This window comes from Heterocephalus glaber, unplaced genomic scaffold (assembly GCF_053883595.1).
Source record: "Heterocephalus glaber isolate CG9 unplaced genomic scaffold, H.glaber_assembly_v1.0 deba00000470, whole genome shotgun sequence".
In the NCBI taxonomy this organism is placed as follows: domain Eukaryota; kingdom Metazoa; phylum Chordata; class Mammalia; order Rodentia; family Bathyergidae; genus Heterocephalus; species Heterocephalus glaber.
Genome location: NW_028258145.1, coordinates 632,194 through 653,534, shown reverse-complemented (window position 1 = coordinate 653,534; position 21,341 = coordinate 632,194). Strand labels below are relative to the sequence as shown.

Here is a 21,341-nt window from a genome sequence, read left to right as displayed (position 1 = left end):
TCCCACACCAAGGAGCAATGTACTTGCAGAGGTCTACACTTGGCTCCTTGCTTCCCAAGGTTCCCTGGAGAGGGGAGCCCCATGGCCATACACTCGGTCCCCAGAAGGGCTGTTCAGAGCCCTCACCCTCCTCCCTCTGTTGCCGAGGATCCCATTATCCTGGCTAAAGGGTCCTTCTATCATTTCCCAAACAAAACACTTGTTGCACTTCTCCACCTCTTCCCTTGCCATGGCAGCAAGGAGGCTGTACACTCCAGACAGAACTACACTTCAAAGAGCTGGAACTGATTTCTTTGATGATTCCAGCAGATCTACTCAAAGGTAGACTAACCGAAACCTCCTCTCTGCTCCATGCTAGCTCATCACCAGGCCCAAGATGCTATTTCCAGACTGTGTGCTGTCTTTTATTGTTTCCCTTTAAAGTTTTTTGTTTGCTTGGTTGGTTTGGGTTTCTGAGAGAGTCCTGCTATATAGCCCAGAATGGCCTAGAACTTGTGATCCTCCTGCCTCAGCCTCCTCAGTGCTAGTATTACAGGCATGCACCATCATGCCCAGCTTAATATTTGCTTTGCTGATAACATTCTGACTGTTCTTTCTCCTTTACAAGTTAACATGTGTCTGAAACTTGTCCTTTGAGTCATCCTTTATTCAGGGAAAAGCACACAATCAAAGACAACAGGGAGTGAAGAGATGCCTGAATTTTAGGTTAATTCTGGATTCAAACAGAATTTTCAAAATCTACCATCTAAATTTTAAATTTTTTAATTAGAAGAAAAACACTTTTAAGCACAAAAGGAAGCACATTTTTCACTCACATTCAATTCTTTCCTATGCTTCATATCTGGGAGCAAGTTGCTGGGGCAGGTGGGGGATGCTTTGCCTCTCGGAGAAGCCCTTCCAGGTGAAGGCCCTCTGCAGAGGCCTCTGCTGAAGTCTCAATGCAGGCACTACTTTGCTTCCATTCTTATTTTCAGACTTACACATCACAGGTGAGGACATATAAGAAATGTGAAATCAGTTCATCAGTGGGTGAAGTCTCCCAGCCTCTACCTGTGTAGGGTCCCACAGAAAGCTTGGGGCACACGGTAGGCTCTGGACAGCAGGGAGCCTTCTCCTTTCTGTATAAGAACTTGAAGCTGGAGACACCCTTACATGGGGAGTATCTTCCATCATCATCTAGTCCAGAAGCCATGGGGACAGACATTCTCAAGTCTTGGATAGAAATAGATTGTTTTATTTTAAAATGCATCTTCTGAAGACCCATGTGTAGTGGAAACTTCATATTTTAGCTATTTAGAGAAGGCTTCATTATTGGTCTGCTCAGGCTGCCACGACAAAATGCCACAGGAGATGTGGCTCAAAACTCAAGATTTATTTCTTACAGTTCTGGAGGCTGAGGTCCAAGATTAAGGTGCCAGAGGATTCAGCTCCTGGCGAGGGCACTCTTCCCAGCTGTTGACAGTCACAAGACACATGCAGTCCACAACACTTCCTGCTGGGCAACTTTCCACTCGGGTATAAAGCTCTTGCTTGAGTTGATGACACCTCAGCCTCCCGAGTGCTAGGATTACAGGCAGCTGCCATTACACCTGGCTTGTCTGGGAATTTTAGATAATTGTGACATCCTAAGTCACCAGAACTAAAAGATCTTTCATGGCAACAGATAACTAGGCTTTGTGGCCTTGACACTTTACCTGAACTGCCACAGCTGAAAGACTTTATCAGTCCTGCTACTCTATTTTCTGAAGTCCAAAACTAAGCAATCAAGAATTCTGAAAACAAACAAAAAAACCCTTTATTTACAAAGCAAATTTTAACTCACTTTTATGAATCATATAATGTTTTTTAACGCTGACAACAGACTCTTTGGAATATTTAAAATACAGTGAGGTGTGTGCAGCTCATTGCCCCCTCGTTATGTCACAGAACCAGGATGCTTCTGCAGCTTGGCCACAATTTTATGCAGTCACGTTTCAGGACTGGGTTGGTCCCGGATATCATCACATAACCATGGGCTGTGGATTTCCCAGGAGCAAAGGAGCCAATCTCAGCAGGGCCCGCACCGGCATCTTCAGCTGCTTAAATTTGAAGAGGAGTTCAGCAAAGCTTGTGCTCCCTGAAAAAATGGGAAAGGTCACATCTCTAACTAGGGTCAGCTGAGCAGCCACTTTCCGACCTACAGAGACAGGATCGTGTTTGAAGCAGGCATTCTTGCCCATGAAAACCAGCACCCAGTGACAGTACCTCAATTATGAATTCCCTGCTCTAATACAGAACTTGGTTTAAGAATTTAAATTTATCCATTCTGCACTTCAGAAAGTGGTCTCTGTGAAAATTACTAAGATGTGGAACCCCTGATACTGTTTAATTACACATTTTTTAAATAGTTAGGAAATGTGCCCATCTACTTTCAATTATGTTTTTTCTCTGAATTACAATTTGTGATTTTTTGAAATTGGTTCCTTCCTAATCCGTGGATTCAGTCTTAAGAACACAGGCTGAAAGTGATTAACAGAAGTTGATCCAACACCTCGTCCTCTCAGGCCCCATAGAGACTACATATCATTCATCTGGGGTATGCCTGGGTGTCTGGTGTTTTGAAAGCTATTGTGTGTTTCATCCAACTTTCACACTTGCTACTGTGGGACAGTCACTTCAATACAAAAAATTCCATCATGGCCATAACTAGAGGTCTCTATATAAAATAGTAATAACAGTAATTATAAAAAAAGTCTCTATTGGGCCAGGGATTTAGCTCAGTGGTTTCGCCGCCTGCTGCACAAGCGCAAGGACCCGAGTTCGATCCTCGGTACCAAAAAAAAAGTCTCTATTGAAGTTTTCAAATCAGCCACAAACTAGTAATGTCACTAAACTTTAACTGATTAAATAATCTTTACCATTCTGAAACATATTTTTTTATCCTCCATTAATGGACAGCAATTTGACTGTGATAATAAATAAACAAGGGTGCTTAGGATTCACTGTGTTTTATTATTCAGCTTACTGGATAAATTTTTTTACCTGTTTCCATATTCTAACCAATAGGTGCTAATGTTAATTTTTTACACTCTATTATGAAAAAAATTTAAACACAAAGTTAGAGAGTTGTTAATTTAAAAGTTTTACAATAGCAGAAATTAAGATTACATGTGATTTTAAAAAACAGAAAAAAGGTAATAAAAAGTCAACTAATACAGAAGAATAATACGAATATTTAATTTACTAATATTGGGCTTTGCAGTTCTGTGAAGAATTCATTCTTTTCCAAACATAGAAAATAGTTTACATGTGTATAAAATTGATAGTTCTTTTCAGAACAATTTCTCAACAGTGACAAAGAAACATGAGTGAAGATGAAAGCCAAACTAGAGGAAGTAACTCTCTAGAAGTTCTTCCTGCAAAAAATGGAGCACAGTGGGCCATAACAGAGGCGCCAAGAGGAGGACCTGAACATGCCTTACCTTCCAGGCCGAGAGGCGGCAGATGCCGTGGGGCAGGCACCGAGTGGTAGACGAGGAAGCAGGCCAGCATGCTCAGCTTTGACTCCTCGCAGGGCTGCCCACTGAGGTAGGCATGTACACACGTGTCTCCCCCGGCTGTGAAGGAACAGACAAGGAAGGCGCTGAGCCAACTGAGGGCAGGACTGAGAGGCACCAGAATGCCTCCCTTAATGAAGGAAGCAGTACTCATCAAGCACTTACTGAGCACTGACTCTGTACCAGGCAGGTACTATGCTGGGCACTGGGGCTACCGTGGCAAAGTGGAGTGAGACTTGTCACTGCAGAATCTAGAGCGCTGCAGGAGAGGGACCTTAACCAAACAACTATACAAATGTGTAATTACAAATCAGCACGAATGTTACAAAGGTGTAGTGGCCACTAGGCAGTCTCCCCACACACCCACTGAACTACCCACTACCCTTCCCTCCCTGGGGTGACATCTGAGGGCCTTCAGTCCCAGGTCTAGATCCAGCTGAGTCCTAGCCAGAGGTTCTCAAGCTTTAGAGTGAATCACAGTTCCCTGGAGTGCTGGTGAAAACACCATCAGGTGGCCCCAGTCCAGAGTTTGCAATGAGGTAGATCTGGGGGAGGGCCAGAAAAGCTGTATTTCTAACAAGTTCTCAAGTGCTATGCTGTTGCTCCAGGAACCACACTTTGAGAAGCACTAGACCAGGACAGTCCAAGTAATCCTACTGTTCCTGACACCGTGGTTAGCCTAGGACAGGGAGATCTCAACATCCAGTCCAAGACTCTTGTCACAGGAATGGACACAGACACACTCAGGACAGAGACTGCAGAGAGACTCGATGCCATGCTTGCATCTAGGAAGGAAGTTTCCTCATTCTTGTGTCACAGGCCCTAGAAGCAACTCCATTCTTCCTCTGAGCATCACACTGAATGTGGGGTTAGGAACTGTCACTGCCCCTTTGTTTTCACCATGAGAAGAAGGGCACTTGAGGAGAAAGCCATGGCACAGAGTGTAGCTGAGGGAACCTCAGAGAAAGACAGTGGAAGCTCAGGGCCTGCCTTACCCTTACAGAAGCTCATTTTGTCAGGCCTTCTATCACTTGCAGACATAGGCATTTGAAACAGAAAAAAAATCTGAGGGATAATAAAGGTGACAAGAAAGCTGCCTACAGTTGAAAGGCCTTGGAAAGCCTGAGGAAGGGACATGTAAATCAGGACTGAAAGGATAGTATGAGCTCAGAAGGCAAGGCTAGGAAAAAGGCTCCACGGAGAGAAGAGCTCAGTGCCATGCAGAACTGGGAAAGCCATGTGGTCAAAGTGGCACTGAAGAGCAGCAGGAGGGTGCGCCAAGATTGAAAGGGAAGATCGCCTTGCATTTCACGCCAATTCTGGTGGCCACACAGGAAGAGTTTTTTTGTACAACTGAATCAGAAGCCTTTGAAAAGGTTTAAGCAGTGCTGTTAGATCAATTTATTCTTTAAGAAGCCATTCTATCACTTGACCAGAGATATCAGAGAGGGGATAAGAATAAAAAGGCGGAATAGTAGTTTTGTTCCACACAAAAATCATAAAATGTGGGCATGTTTAAGAAATATTCAAGAGTTAGACTGGAAGACTTTGGAATGGACTGCCTATTGCAGGAGAGGAGAAGGGAAAAGAAGAAGGGTGAATCCCAGAAGGGTCAAGAAAGGAACTAACAGTGAAATGGTGACAACGACTGAGAAAGAGTGGTCAGAAAAGTTTTTAAAAAGTACCAGGGAAGTGTGCTATCACAAAGATCGAAGGAACAACAAGTTGTTAAAAGCTTCAATATTACAGAGATAGAGTGAGATAAAAACTGAAGACTCGGGCTGGGGATTTAGCTCAGTAGTGCTGCCACCTGCCCCAAAAGCGCAAGGTCCTGAATTTGATTCCTGGTACCAAAAAAACAAAAAACAAACAAACAAAAAAACCTGAAGACTCTACTGAACACACCAATAAGAATGTTAGTCTATAGGAGGAGGAAACCTTTGCGCTGGGGAAGGCAGCAGAGGAAGAGATTAAAGCAGGCAGGAAGAGATTCTTCTTTGAGTCACAGATCATGAAGAACACAGCGGTTCACAGCATCTCTTTAATGCTTTTCATGCCTCCTAGCTCCACCCCCTGCCCTCAGTACTAGGGACTGAACTCAGGGGTGCTCTACCAGTGAACTACATTCCCAGCCCTTTTTATTTTTTATTTTGAGATACAGTCTAAATTGCCCAGGCTGGGCTCAAACTTGCACTTCTCCTGCCTCAGCCTCCTAGAGTGCTGGGATTAGTCATGTACTACCACACCTGGCAGTGCCAAAAACTGTACTGTATCTCAACCCTGGTGGCAAAGTACAATGGTAAAATTTGGAAAATAACAGAGCCCTGAAATGAGTTAAGGTTCAGATGAAACAAGCAAGACAGAATGTTGGTAACTACTGAAGCTCAGAGAGGACATTTATTATACCACTTTACTTACTTTGCAAATGCTCCACATTTTCCATAATAAAAAGTTAATAAAACATTTTAAAGTTCTTAAACTTAAAACCCACTTTCTATGCCCAGAGTTATTGAGGAGACACACACATAAAACGTCTATACACTATGATAAATTTGCTCATTTTCACATTTTGGGAGTGCAGTTTGAGTCATGAGTGACCCTAAAGGTCCCCCTGGGCATCTGTGATTTTCAGAGATAAAATACAACCAGCATTTCCTGATGCAGAAATGCAGCCATCACTAGTGCTTGTGAGAAAAGTGGTGACCACTTACTTAAGAGTTTTTTAAAAAGTGATGGTTTTTCATTAAAACTTAACACATTTTTGAAAAATCAGAATGGCAAGTCAGTTTAGAGGAGGCTCGCAGCTCTGCTGGGATCCACAGATGCCCTCAACAGCAATGTGACAGTGAGGGACTGCTGTAGGGAGACTGCTGGAGTCTGAATCCCTTCTGTAACATCACAGCTCAGAGTCTGCAAAGATCCATGGACACAGTTCTCACCAGCAGCAAAGGTTTGCTATGGGTGATCAAATGCAAAACTGAATAAAAAAAAAAATCAAAACCAATTAAGTAATAGATTTTTTCCTAAAAATGAGAATAAAAGTGACCAATGAAAAGAGTTCTAAAATACATGACCTTTTTAAATGCCAAGAGAAAAGGACAGACTGGACACAGCTGTTGGAGAGTTTAAAACTGCTGTTCTCCATGTATAGCCCTTACAATCTGGTTCACAATTCAAGTTTTTTCCAGAAGTTTATTTCCTAGTATTACAGGGCTGTAGCTTTTAGTTGAATTATATTCAAATGTTTAGCTTATACTGATTACTAATAGCTTAATGAATCAATCAAGAATTCTTACCACTGATACTACTAAGATTTGTATTTACCCAAAGCAAGTCACTTTGAATGAACTGAGAGGAATGGAAAGATCAAAGAGTCAACTACAGAAAACAACTCCAGGCATGGGTAATATGTAAGATACATTCCCACAAATAAAAGGCCCCTCATTTGCCTCATGTGAATAGAATTACTTCCACAAGTTACAAGCACCTGTACACTTTCCTTGTAATCCAAGGCAGCAGTGCAGCAAAAAGCCACCATTACATTGCGCCCAGGGTCCAAGGACGGGCTCAGGGTACTCTATCTGTATCTTCTATAAAGCTTATAAAGCTAAGTTGGGTGCATGTTTTTAGAGAAGCTGAAGTAGATCATCGGAGTCTAACTCATCTGATTGGAGACATTAAATCTGTAGTCATTCTAGCTAATACTTGATTTCTCTTGCTTACCAATTAAATCTGTGAAAACAGAACCTCCCGACCCAGTACATTCGCAAAGCCTAAGGGCAGGACGCCATCGTTACCTTGCAGCCACTGGTCCAGGGTGTTATCGATGGTGCACTTCACCACAGGAAGGAACTCGGAGTTCATGAAGAGCCCTCGCTTTGGGTGGTTCTGCAGCCGTTCCTGATGGCTTCGGGAGCTGAAAAACTCTAACACCAACTTTATCTGCCACAGCTCGCACGTCTCAGATAGTTCTCTTCTTCCAAGTCTTCTTATAGCCTAGAGGAAGACAGCAATCCACTTAATGCTTCATTCAGAAGTATTTTTACATGTGGCTCACAAGGCCAACAAAGGGCAGTAGAGGATGCGTCCTGTGTGGTGAGCTGTTTGCCTCAGAGAAGCCCTTCCCCAGGACAAGTGCACAGCTCTTTCTTCAATAAAACCCCACACAAGTGGCTTTCAGGAAATGAGCTCATTCTTGAAAGGTGCAACAGGTCCAAATGAATAATCAACACCATATAGGTGTACAACCAGCACCTCTGGGAAACTCAGGTAGGATGCAATGATGTGACAGGGATCAGAACAGGTATGGGGGAAGAAGGCAAACAACACCACTGATCTCACTGCTCTTGACACCTATCCACAACATGGTCATGGCTGCAATTGGGAGAAGGCTTGCCCACAGACCTGCCCCTGACTGTGAAGAGTGAGGATGTGGAGGGCAAAGGGTGGGGAATTCTCAGCCGGGAAATGAAAGGCCAGTGACTTAGGTGCTCTACAGACCATGAGAAGCAGTGCCAGCAGGTATCACCAATTCAGAATTTCCCACTGAGAAAGGGTGAATTCCAGACAAAAAGAAAAGCATTCTGGACCCACTTGTTCATATTGGAAAATTCTTAATTCTTTTAATTAAGAATGCTACATAATACCATGTGGTTTTTATTTCCCTTCTCAGCTTTCTAGTAGATTATTTTATCATTACAGATTATTTCTTTGGCTTTAAACACTGAGTCTCAAATGCTGATCTGTAAACTCCTTGTATCATATTCACTTGAAGAGCTGTTTAAAACTATAGATTCTGGATCTTGCCTCAGAAATTCCAATTGATTAGCTGTGGAACAAGATTTGAAGATCTGTATTTTAAGATTTCCCAACAAATTTTAGCCAGGTTAGAAAACTGTCTGCTTAACTACAAATTTGGGTTGGAATGATATGATATTATTAAAAAGTTATATGTATTACTACCAACCCAAAATGAATAAATTGGTCCAATCCTTTAGGAAAGCCTTTAAGCATTATTTCCTGCAGTACCCACATTACGCTCTTATAAAACAGCAGTGGCAAGAAAAATTTTTAAACGAACTCCACTCTCTTAAGTCACTATGCACTGGGTCTACAACTTCTTGCATCACATAGGTATCATTTCACATCTCCCTGCCATCATCAGGGCACTATTTGCTCACACACTGCTCATTTGTAATCTTTTCCATGAAGAGGCTTTTGCCAGGAGTGGATCAGAGACCATTTGGGGATTGGGGGGCGGGGGGTGATGTGCTATTCCTCCCCTAGGCAGGGGAGGAGGAGAGGGAGAATGGAAACATCTAGAGCTTCCAACTGTGATATGGTTTCCTTTTTTTTTTTTGGTACTGGGGATTGAACTTGGGCCGAACTGCTTGTGCAGCAGGTGGCAAAACCACTGAGCTAAATCCCCAGCCAACCTTTTTTAAGATTTCTAAAAGCAAGGGAGAAACTAAAAGGAAGGTATCTAGGGAACTTAACCACACTAATTCAGAAGGTCATTTGAAATTCAGAATAAATCTCATCAGAATTAAAACAGGGTTTTGGAATCATACCTGATCCATTGCTATGTATGCAGGCAACATCTCCGGGGTCTCCTGTGTAACACATTCATAGAGTACTGAAGAAAAGAGATCCAGAATTTCCTGTTTCTGAGGAAAACCAGAAACATTTTGTAGCACATCAAAGCAGATTCCAAAATCAATTCAAGAAACAAGGGTATAACTAGCTCTACAGTGAATGATATCAAACAGTATCTCTTTTTTCTTTGTTTATGAGACAAGGTCTTGCTGTGTAATTCAGGCTGTCCTGAAATTCACAGCCATCCTGCCTTAGCCACCCTAGTGCTAGGATTACAGGCCTGCACCACCATTCCTGCCAATCTCAGAAAGGATTACCATATACAGAGGAAACAAAACTGATGAAATTATGTAAATACAAGAAAGGCAGTAAACATTGAAAACATAAATCACTATAAGAATGAGAACAATATCACCCATCAAAACTAATGTCTGTGAAATTTTAAGTTGTTTCTCCTATTAAAGTAGGAAGTTACTGAATTTAAGTTTTAAACCATGGAAATGTATACTTGCAAAAAACCACCAAATATATCTGAGGCATGTCATTAATTTCAAAGAGAGATACTGATATTACAGGTATTTTTGATAATCCATCAACAGAAATAATAATAAATTCTAGTCCTGAAGCTCAGCAAACCATATACTGACATTTCTCGTTTAACAACTGAGTTCTGTTCCTGCAACTAAGTTGTTAAGTGAATTGGTCATTAAATGACGAATCATATATGTACATTACAATATTCAGAACAAAGAAATGGTCAAAGAAATGGTCAAAGGAAACTCCAACTTGATGACTCTGTTTTATTTGCATAACTCTTACATGCAGTTCTGTAATGTATAACAGAACAGAAAACTACATTATTGTACTATACAGTATAATCAGCAAAAATTACAGTATTGTATAAATAAGGTATACAGTACAAAAAGACTCTGAGGCTCTACAAACAAGATGTACAAAATTGTATCCAAAAAAAGATGGGTCATAAGACCGAGCAGCAGGATGAAGCATGAACAGTATTAACCAAGTAGGTCATTAAATGAAGAATACTGGTAATATTTACCTGACCCATGCTCACAGTTGGTTTGCAGAAATACTCAGCAAATGACAAAAGTGCTGGATCAGAAGTAAATGCTGAAATTGTTTCAGGCTAAAAAAAAACAAACAAAAACAAACCACAATAATGTGAGATAATAAAAGATCACTTACTTATCTCCTCGAATTATAACGCAGAGTTGTACCACCCCCTTTCTGTACAATGCTCCCATAAAATCCAAGATGTACAAACTTGCCAGAGCTTCACCACCCTGTTCAGCTGAGAAGTTATATAAAACTTTTGTCAAAAGGCCAATAATAAGCAGGTCTGGGCCGGGGATTTAGCTCAGTGGTTTCGCCGCCTGCTGCGCAAGCGCAAGGACCCGAGTTCGATCCCCGGTACCCAAAAAAACCAAAAAAACCCAAAAAAAACCAAATAATAAGCAGGTCTTCTTTCTTATACAGCTTATCCAAAAAAGACTTTCTCCTTCCTTCAATGTCTAACTAAAAAGCCTGCTAGGAACTACAGCTGTTAAAGAAAAATCAGGACAATGGAATATCTTGCAAATAAACCTGTAACAAAAGGATAAACGCCATGTGATGTGATGATGCCACATACACGAGATCTTGGAATAATCAAAATCACAGAGGAAGAAAGGAGAAAATGGCAGTTGCTAGGGGCCAGGAAACAAAAAATGGAAGTTAGCATTAAATGAGTATAGAATTTCAGATCTGTAAGATGAAATAGTTCTAGAGATGAACAATAGTGATGGTTGGAAAACAGAATCAATGTACTATCACTGGAGACAGTAAATTTTATATTATATATATTTTACCACAATAAAAAAAAATTGGGGAAAATCTCCAGAATCCCATCAGGCAGGAAATCAGTATTTTTATCTTTATTTTTCAGTGCTGAGATGGAACCAAGGCCTTGCACATGCTAGACAAGAGCTCACCACTGAGTACACCTCTAGCCCATATTCTAAGTTTTACATACTTTCCCTATTCAAACTCAAGTCTGAACTCATCTATCTTCTTTATAAATTGTATCAGTCTTTGAGAAGGGCTCCAATTTTTACAAGCAATAGGGCTAACTTAAGTTAAACCTTGTTCATAAATGCCTCAAAAGTATTTCATAGGGGCCAGGGATGTATCTCAGTGGCACCTCACCTGCCTGGCAAGCGCAAGGTCCTGAGTTCGATCCCTGGTACCAAAACAAAAAAAAAGTATTTCACAGACAACCCACTAAATACTGCCAAACAAAATCCACTGGGAACTATTTATAGATTAAATTCTGGTAACTATTATAAAGGTCTGCTCGTTATTAACTGACCTAATATGAAATATGAATTGAATTACAATAAACAGCTGTCTCCTACTTGGAGGAAGAAAGAAGCTACATCAGTCCTCTGGCTGCCCCTTAGCTGGTCTATCTGCCACACGTTTGATGTATGTAACTAGGGTCCTGATTGCCTTAAAGAGACTATCTTTAGCAAGAACATGTTAGCTCCTGGAATTCCTAAAAATTGGGGTTAAATTCAGAAATTTTAATGCTAGATCATGGAAAGAAACTTCAGTTCTATAGAACAAAATATATACTAACTCCTCCATAGGAATGAGATTCCTATGTTCTTTTAACTATTTTTCATTTCAAACACCATCATATTGACAATCAAACACTGTGCAAATAATACACTAATAAAAAAGTGAATGTATCATAATTTCATCCTCATCAAGCTCAAGAAACAAATGATGATTTAAAAATGGAAATTATGAAGTGCTAGGTTGCAAAAATCTTTTTCTATTTTTTCTATGAAGTAGCAAATTTTCACTGAGTTGAGAATGAATGAGTAGAATTAGCTATTTTTATGGTGTTAAGATACCATGTTGTGTTTTTGAAGGCAAATCAGAAGAAGCGACAGAAAATGGAAGCAATAAAGGCTAAACAAGCAGAAGCTCTCAGTAAGAGACAAGAGGAAAGAAATAAAGCGTTTATTCCACCTAAAGAAAAGTTAAGGAAGCTTCTACTGAAACTAAAATTGATGTGGCTACCATCAAGGAAAAGGTTAAGAAAGCAAAGAATAAGAAACTTGGAGCCCTTACAGCTGAAGAAGTTAAGCTTAAACTGGAAGCAGACGAAAAGCAAAAGAAGAAAAAAAAGTAACATTGAAATACCAGACCTTGAACTGTTAATTTATGAATCTACCTCCTTTTGTAAAGGATTTTGAGAAACAGGGCATTAGCTGTCCTATAATATACTGACCACTTTTTTCTGAGTTTCAGTTGTTTTTTTCATAAAATAGTGCTTTTTATAAATATAAATTATTCTATTTTTCATGTGTGTTCTGAGAAATTTTGTGCTACAAAGTAGTATACATGTCGTGTATATTATATAACCAGTTCCAGGCAAGTTTTACTGACGCATGATTTTAGGAATAACTTTTTACTTTTTAATTTTAGGATGTGCATGTGACTATTGTAATTATACATTAAACACAAAGAATATCTGAAAAAAAAAAAGAAAAAAAGATACTGTGTGTGTTCTTGCTTCTACATAACAGTCTTACTTAGAGTATTGACAGATTGTCCCTAGTTTATTATGCTGCCATATAAAACAGCAAAGGGAGCGAAGTTCAATCAGGCTTTACAACCTGCAACTAAGAGAGGAAGCAAGTGAGATTTTACTTCCTCTCATCTTTGAGTTTTTCACCAATCAACACTACCTTAAAAGCCCGGGCTTCAGAGTTCCTGTTGGCAACAGTCTGGGCCAACAAACTCTGCCACCCCATTGGATCTTCTTTGTAGGAGAGCTGACCTGCCCTGAGCTTAACATATAAAACCCCATCCTTGGAAAGAATGGACCTGAAAGAGAAAAATAAAAACTTAACATCAGAGAAATAACACCATGTTTACAGGAGATAAAAGTCTTGACTACTCTCCACTGACGCATGTGATTATTTCCTATGTCTAAAATTACCCCTACAAGGAAGCCTCAAATAATGTTCCACCTTCCTCTCATATCTAGATGCATGGTACTTGTGAAATGAGAAGGTATTCTGACTATCTGCTCAAATATGAACTTCATAGGGAGCATTTTATCTAACACTGCTTGGTTTTCCCTATAACCCCAGCACTATTCATGGGACAGAGACATAAATATGTAGTAACTGGTCTGCAGCAGAAAAGAAATAATATTGGAAATCTAAAGATAGAATCACACAGAAATCAGCTATCATTTAGAAAGTGAGAAACTATGAACTGGAACTACACTATAAAAACTTTTACATGCTTGTTAAAACTTTCTAAAAAATGTAAAGATATAATTTAAAGTATAAAATTAACATGCTAAATTACTTGCACAAGACTATTTGAATCCAAAAGAAATCTACTATAATCTTAAAATAGGAGAACATTCTAACAAAAGAATAGTGCTACAGAAGGCGTGGTTTGACAAACATCAGTTGTTACAATAACATCCCTTCAAGGACATACATCTCAGCCCTATTTTCTTAAACCACATCTTTTATTACTGTACCAAGAGACAATTCCATTACTGTTGCAAGCTAAGTCAGTTCAAATTCCTCAATGAATAAATGTAAATATTTAGGATTTGCTTTCCAAATTAAAACTTTCACTTTCTAATATAAGCCTGGTTCAAAGATATAGAGCACTTTATTCAATACATATCCTAACCATTGTTTTAATTAATGAGACCAATGAGTGATAAGCAGCACTCTAGACAATGATCCATAATTCATACCTCCCATATACTTGTATTAACTTCCTAAAAGGTACATTTGAGAAATTCAATATACTTACTTCAAGTGTTGTGTTCCCTTGCTTAAATCAATGAGCAGTTCCCAGTATCTTGGGCCTTTAACTTTAATCTGCCAAGATAAACGTAAATATAGTCAATCCTAAACTGAAACAATGCCAGTCTGACAAAGTGAAACCCACACTTCACACAGGAAATAACAACAGCTGGAAAGAGATGCAGAGAGGTTAACAAAAACCATTTCTTGACAAAAAGGCAAGTAAATCATGTTCTGAGTATACCTAACCTATCAGTAAAGATCTTCAAGACAAGACCTTCTTTCTCTCTTCTTCCTGACCTTCCTTCTGCTGCTGCTTTCCTGTTTCCTACCAAACAGGTTTCTGTATATCTATATTTAATGTCATGCTACTTCTATTTCAATTTATGACTTGGACAGATCTCCCTAAGTGACTCTCAACTTACCTGCTTTAAAAGGTGGAGTTCTGGAAGAAGGGTAGGAGCCATCAGTTCTTCTTTGGTTTGTTCATACCACTGAGTGCCCTTTATAAAGGTAAAAGTAGAGCAACAGTTCACTAAGTGGTCAATGGAAACCACAAAGAAATAGCACTCCACACATCCCATCCCCAGAGTTTGTACAGGGATCATTCAGTGGCATAAATCCTCTCTGACACTAAAGGGCTCCCTTGTGAACTCCTTCCAGGGGATTCTTCTCACCCCTTCGAGGCTTACCCTTCCCAGGCCAACAGTCCCAAGGAGCTGCACTTGCACAGCTTCTGGGTTTATGCACATGCTACCTTCTCTGATGAGAACACCACCTCTGGTAATTCTCAGCCCGCACAGAGTCCACTGTGATGGCTGCCCCAACCCCAGATTTGGATGGGGCTATTCTTTGCTCTTCTATGAGTACTCCACACTCAATTCCTCCAAAAGTCACACTCTATTCTTCCCCCAGCTCTAATGTCACCTCATTTTTGTATCTGAGGCTAGCAGAGTTTTGATACATAAAGGGTTCTTCACAATTTGCTGAAGGATGAATACATGGCTTGTGATATATTTATACATCTAAATAAAAGATCTCTTATCAAATACAAACTTTGGGGTTTTCAAGTGCTCCACCAACAAATCTAAGAATACTTTAAACTCAATTAGTTTTTTAGAATACTTCTATCAGCCATGTAAAATTACCAGGAACATTTTCAAATTATAAGCTCTAGGAACAAAAGTACACCAGATGATACCTAAAAAATTATACCCACAGACTATGAATGAGTCTGAATGGCCTAGCAGAATATACAAGGACTCACTTATATATGATACATTTCACTAAACAACATTACTGAGATATTCTGACCTGCAAAGTTGAGTAATCATAAAATTACAAATAAATGACAGGAAGAGTTACCTTGTAGGTAACTTCTAAGAGGGCATAGCATGGTGTGTTTGTATCCACATCCACAGGTACCAGAAGCCTTGGTTCTGCAGCCAGTACATAGAGGTGCCTGAGAGCCTGGAGATGATACCTGGGTACAAAAATATGGTGGTGGTGGTGGGGGGGGGGTTGTGTGTGACAACAGTGAGATGAGCTTTACAACCTATTTCCTCGAGGATACAAGAGGACAGAGCCCGAAGCAGTATCTTTAAATGAAGAGCAATCTTCTTTTTTTTTGATACCAGGGAACAAACTCAGGACCTTCCAATTGCAAGGTAGGCACAGTGCCACTGAGTTAAATCCCTGGCCCCAAAGAGCAATCTTAAAGGAAGATGACAAGTTCAATAAAAAAGTAGTAGAGAAATTCTGTTTAAAAAGTACAACTGTGACCCTTGACCTAAGTGTTTCTTTACCTGAGTTTTTTAAAGTTTTATAGGAACGTGAAAGTCAGCTGAGCATAAAAAATTTACTAATGAGTTGACCACTGATAAAATCAGACCCTCCCAAATATCCCTTTCTGCTTAACACAAGCATCTCTCTTGCTTCTCAGGAATGTACTTTCAGTTCTTTCTTTCTTCTTTCTCTTGAGGACTGATAGGAGGGCCAGTTTCAGACAGAAAAGCTCTTTTACGGATACATACATGCACACAAATATCCACACACATACCCAGAAAAGTTCTTTTACGGATACATACATGCAGACAAATATCCACACACAGACCCATGTTAAAAAAAAAAAAAAAAAAAAAACTGGGAGAGATAACAATATGCATATGTATATACATACTTTTGAGTTTTAAAAATAATTTAAACTTTAAAATTTGTATTTTAGAATGTAAACACACAAGTTTTTATATTTTAAATCCCGTAAGAGATAAAATAAAACTTCAAATTTTTTTGTACTGGGAATCGAACTCAGGACCTTGCACTTGCCAGGCAGGCTGGGCACCTCCGAGATACATCCTGGGCCAGATTTCAACTTTTTAAAAAAATTGTTATAAAGAACAGTCTTCCTCTTCGCACCCAATTCTACTCGCTCATAAATCTTATTAAAAATAAAATCAATAAAGGTGAAAAAAAAACCCCGATGTTTATAAATTTCATGAAGATTCTTGATGCTTATTATCAAATTGTTTTGTTAAAACGTGACTTTCGCCCCGCCCCTCCCCACCCCCCAAGTCAACAAAGTGTGGGATTCGGGGAGGGAGAGCGAGCTAAAGGGACTGCCTCCTACTCCGCTCCTTCCTCCTCTGCCGCCAGGTGCCTGCAACTACACGCATGCGCTGCATGACGCGCGCCCCTCCCGTGCTCCGGAACGCAGGGACAAGGACACGGGGCATGGGGCGGGGCGATCGGGGAGGAAGGAATGGCGGGGGGATCGAGCTCTGCGGCTCTCCCTCCCCAATACACACACACAGCAATAAGTTTCTCTCACTCGGAAGTGGGCGGGGCGGGCCTGGCCTGTGGGGGAGGAGAGGCAGAGGGGCGCTCTCAGGGATGGGGGCGGGATCCGGAGCCTGGGAGGCGAGCTCTGCATATCGTCCAACTCTGGTGCTAACGGGGTCCTTCTCAGTCCCCTCGGCAGGGCAGGGAGGGAGGGGTCGGCAGGCCCCTCCCCCCAAGCTTCCCCCAAGCCCAACCCAGGGTGCATGAACCGCCCAATGCAGAAGCTGCCGCATGTCACCCCCTCCCCCAAGAAAAAGCCACGCCCCCTTCCCACCCAGCCTCTCACTCTCCACCAAAATAAAAAGTTTCCTTTTCATTTAAAAAAAAAAAAAATTGTTTTGTTAAAATAGTAAACCATGGGGCCGGGGATTTAGCTCAGTGGTTCCACCACCTACCTCGCAAGCGCAAGGTACCGAGTTTGATCCCCAGTACAAAAAAAAAAATAGTAAACCAGGCTGGGCATGGCGGGACATGCCTGTAAACCCAGCACTCCAGAAGCTGAGGCAGGAGGATCACGACAAGTTCAAGGCTAGTCTAGGCTACATAGTGAGTTCAAGACGAGCCTGAACTACATAGCAAGACCCTGTCTCAAAACAAAAACAAACAAACAAAAAAAACCTCCCAAAAAACAAAAACAAAAAAGTAAACCACTTAACACTATGACCAGCAACACATGGGTATTACATTCTACCTACATAAGAACTGACTCTCAACAACTCAAAAACATTCTTCCTAAATGACAGGTGTGAAGCTACACGTCAGAGTTGAAGTAATTTAACAAGAGCGCACATGCTCCACCTGTCATCGAGTTTGGATTTCAGATCAGGCCATCCTCCATTTATCATGGGCACACATAACACTGCAGTTTAAAATGATGGCTTAGCTGCTGCAATCAGCACGTAGGCTCTTATCTCCTACCCAGTCGGTGAATGCTGCTGACCCTTCTCTGGACAGAAAACCAGGTGCCTCCATTAAGCGCACTGTGAAAAGTCACTTAGAAAGAGCTGTTTTCTTCCCTTCCCCCATAATCAAGAGATCTACATACTGAAAACGTCAAGGGAGGAGTCACTGCTGGTCATTCTTGGTGCTCTAAAATTCAGAACTTCTGTTTTATCTTACTGCTTCTACAGGATTGAGGTCTGATCACTCACAGCTACTTCTAGATTACCTTGGATTTTTTGCTACATTTTGATTTTCTTGTCTCTTTTATATCACACACATAAAACATCTCATTATGTTTTGTAAAAGAGAAAACTCATAGAGAAACTGCCAATAAATCACACAAAATTTTCTCTTTGAATTAATTATAGCAGGAAAGGTATCTTCTTGAACTTCCTTTGATGACTATCCTTTCCTTGATGAATCTGAGCCCAGAGATAACCCTGCTTGGCCTACTTCTCAATTCCAAGCAGTTCTACTGATTTCAGAATGGTGCACACTGGTCAGGCATCAGATGTGCAGCAAAGTTCTCTAACCAGTCTAATACATTGTAAGAGAAACTTAAAAGATTTAGCCAGGAAGATGACTAAGTTCAAGAAGAGAAAAATGCTAACTTGGAAATAGTTTCATGAAACCAAACCACTACCAAATTATCCCCTTAGAGAACTTAAGAAATAACACTATAGACTCACCGGTTGTCAGTGCTGTGAGCGGGGAAGTGCGGGTAAAGGGCACAGAGAAGAGCAGCAATAGAAGAGTTCGATGTACTCAAAGAATATCTGCAGAGCAAAGGTGGGAGGGATGGATGTCATTATTCCTATGCATATTTTCAGGACATTATTTAGAATCAGGAAATTGGGGTATTCTGGTCAGGCATACTGGTAAAATGCCTTGATAAATACAACTGTGTCAACAGTGTGAGTGCTTCAGTTAAGTCCTTAAGTCATTTCAAGATCATCTACTATTTAGGAAAAGGAAACATCCCATAAATGTTAAGGTTTAATCCCTGAATTAATTAGCAAGGTTTTAACCTAAAATAGCACAGTAGTAAGGACCATAAAACAATACTAGAAATTACATACCCTGAAAATCATACATGAAGTATGCCACCTTCTTCTTCTACTTTCTGACTTTTAAAAATACAAGGTTTTTTTTACTAGGTATCATAAGTATTTTTTTCTGCTTTTGAAAAGTATGATTATTCCTTTACAGTGAGAGACTAAATGGAAAGGCAAAGTTACCTTCAAAAGTTACATAAATGTGTAACAATTATTCCTCTAAACATAAATCATTTTTTCTTATCAATAGAATACTTTTTTCTATAAAGGTCATATTTACTTAGTAAAGGATCTTTAAAAATTTTTTTTTATTTCCTTAATAAATTTAGTACAGTAAACAGGCAATTTAGTATAAAGGCCTGAAATTTTTCTGGAAATATTATTTTAAAATTAAGACCATATACTGGCAAAGAAACAGACCCAAGGATCAGTGGAATAGATTAGAAGATACAGAAACAACTCCAGACATACTCACCCATGTCATCTTTGACAAAGGAGCCAACCATCCTCACTAGAGGAAAGATAGCCTCTTTAATAAATGGTGTTGGAAAAACTGGATTTCAACCTGCCAAAGATTAAAACTAGACCCATATCTTTCACCATGCACTAAACTAAAATCCAAGTGGATTAAAGATGTAAATATTAAAACAGAAACACTAAACTTGCTGGAAGATAGGTAGAACTCTCGAAGACATTGGCATAGGAAAAGACTTGATGAATAAAAGCTCAGTAGCACAGGAACTAGCACAAAGAATCAACAACTGGGATCTCATCTTACTAAAAAGCTTCTGTACTGCAAGAGAAACCACCAACAGAGCTAACAGACAACCTAAAATGTGGGAAAAAATTTTTATCAGCTGTTCCTCAGACAAAGGACTACTATCTAGAATATATAAAGAACTTTAAAAAACTCAGACCCCCAAATATAAAGATCCAGTTCAAAAATGGGCATCTGAGATGAACATACATTTCTCAAAGAAGTAAAAGCAGCAAATAAACATATGAAAAAATGTTCAAAGTCACTAGTCATTCGAGATGCAGATGAAAACAGCACTGAGATTCCACCTCACCCCAGAAAGAATGGCTGCTATCAAGAAATCAACCAATAACAAATGCTGGCTGGGGTGTGGGGTGAAAGGAACCGTTCTCCATTGTTGGTGGGAGTGTAGACCGGAGCAACCAGTGTGGAAATCAATATGGAGATAACTCAAAAAACTAGGATTAGAGGTCCCATTTGACCCAGGTATTTCTCTGCTGGTTATCTATCCAAAAGAATTAAAAGAATCATACCACAGTGATATATGTGCACCCATGTTTACAGCTACACAGTTTGTACTGGCGAAAGCTTGGAAACCCAAATGCCCATCAACTGGAGACTGGATAAAGAAGATGTGGATTTTTTTTAAATGGAGTACTACTCAGCCATAAAGATTGAGAAACTAGAGACACTCATAGCTAAATGGATGCACACTGAGGCCATACTCAAACAAAATAAATAGGACACACATGTGTAAATACCAAATAGCGCACAGGAGGAGGCTCCCCGCTGCCATTCCAACACTCCTAGGGCAGAGGAGGTGAGCCAATCCCAGCGCCCAGGAGGGGGCTCCCCTGCTGCCATTCCACTCCTAGGGCAGAGGAGGTGAGCCAATCCCAGCGCCCAGGAGGGGGCTTCCCCACCGTCATTCCACCGCTCATAGGGCAGAGGAGATGAGCTGCACGGGTGCCTGCAGCACAACCCCGCCCCCCAGGAAAATGAGAAGAAACATAAACAAGCCTCAAAAACAGACTTCCAGATCACCTACATCAACCCCAAAGGGAAACGAGATGGAACAATCTAATAGTCAACCACCTGTACTATGAACTAGCAACAAAAGAGGATCTGGGAAAAATGAAATCAGAAATAATTTCTCAGATAACAGCAAAGATTGTGCCCACAGGGGAAGGCATGATCAATAAATCTAGAGCGGACACAGATATAAAAATAGAAGATCTGAGGAGCATGATGGAATCCCAACATAAGAAACAAATGGAATCTATAAAACAGATGCAAACAGATTTCCAGATTAAAATCTCCACTGAAAGTCTACACAGCAGAATGAACCAATGTGAGGACAGAATTTCAGATATAGAAGATAAGATTGCAATTAGTGACCAGGAAAAGAAAAATTGCTTCAAAATTGTAAGGGACCACGAGAAATCAATCCAGCAGCTGCTAGACAATGCAAAGAAGAATAACATAAGACTGACTGGAGTCAAGGAAGAAAGAGGAGAGAGTGCAGATGACATAAAAAAACTTTTCACAAAAGTGATGGCAGAAAACTTCCCAAGGAGGGGGAAAGAACTTGATATACAGATAAGTGAGGCATATAGGACTCCAAATAGCCTTGATCAAAAAAAAAAAAAATCTACACATAGGCGTATAATAGTTAGGATTCCAGAAACCCAACAGAAGAACAAAATTCTACAAGCAGTGAGAGAAAAGAAACAAATCACATACAAAGGAAAGCCCATCAGAATCACAGCAG

At 40.3% G+C, this 21,341-nt stretch overlaps 1 protein-coding gene across 6 annotated transcripts in view; it reads right to left on the bottom strand.

Annotated features, from left to right (window-relative positions):
- Nucleotides 1–746: 746 nt before the first annotated feature.
- Nucleotides 747–21,341, bottom strand: part of Anapc1 (anaphase promoting complex subunit 1) — a 112,974-nt gene continuing 92,379 nt past the window's right edge. For 5 of the 6 annotated variants that reach the window (XM_021257970.2, XM_004844316.3, XM_004844318.3 and 2 more), the window contains 10 exons: nt 18,448–18,534; nt 15,344–15,461; nt 14,404–14,481; nt 13,986–14,053; nt 12,890–13,028; nt 10,192–10,278; nt 9,107–9,202; nt 7,334–7,532; nt 3,462–3,596; nt 747–2,116 (listed from right to left, as the gene is read on the bottom strand). In XM_021257970.2, coding sequence (XP_021113629.1) covers nt 2,001–2,116; nt 3,462–3,596; nt 7,334–7,532; nt 9,107–9,202; nt 10,192–10,278; nt 12,890–13,028; nt 13,986–14,053; nt 14,404–14,481; nt 15,344–15,461; nt 18,448–18,534 — 1,123 coding nt within the window. In that variant the 3' untranslated portion in view covers nt 747–2,000. Of the gene's footprint in view, nt 2,117–3,461; nt 3,597–7,333; nt 7,533–9,106; nt 9,203–10,191; nt 10,279–12,889; nt 13,029–13,985; nt 14,054–14,403; nt 14,482–15,343; nt 15,462–18,447; nt 18,535–21,341 lie in introns of those variants that run through there. The other variant, XR_002394746.2, reaches the window with a different exon arrangement.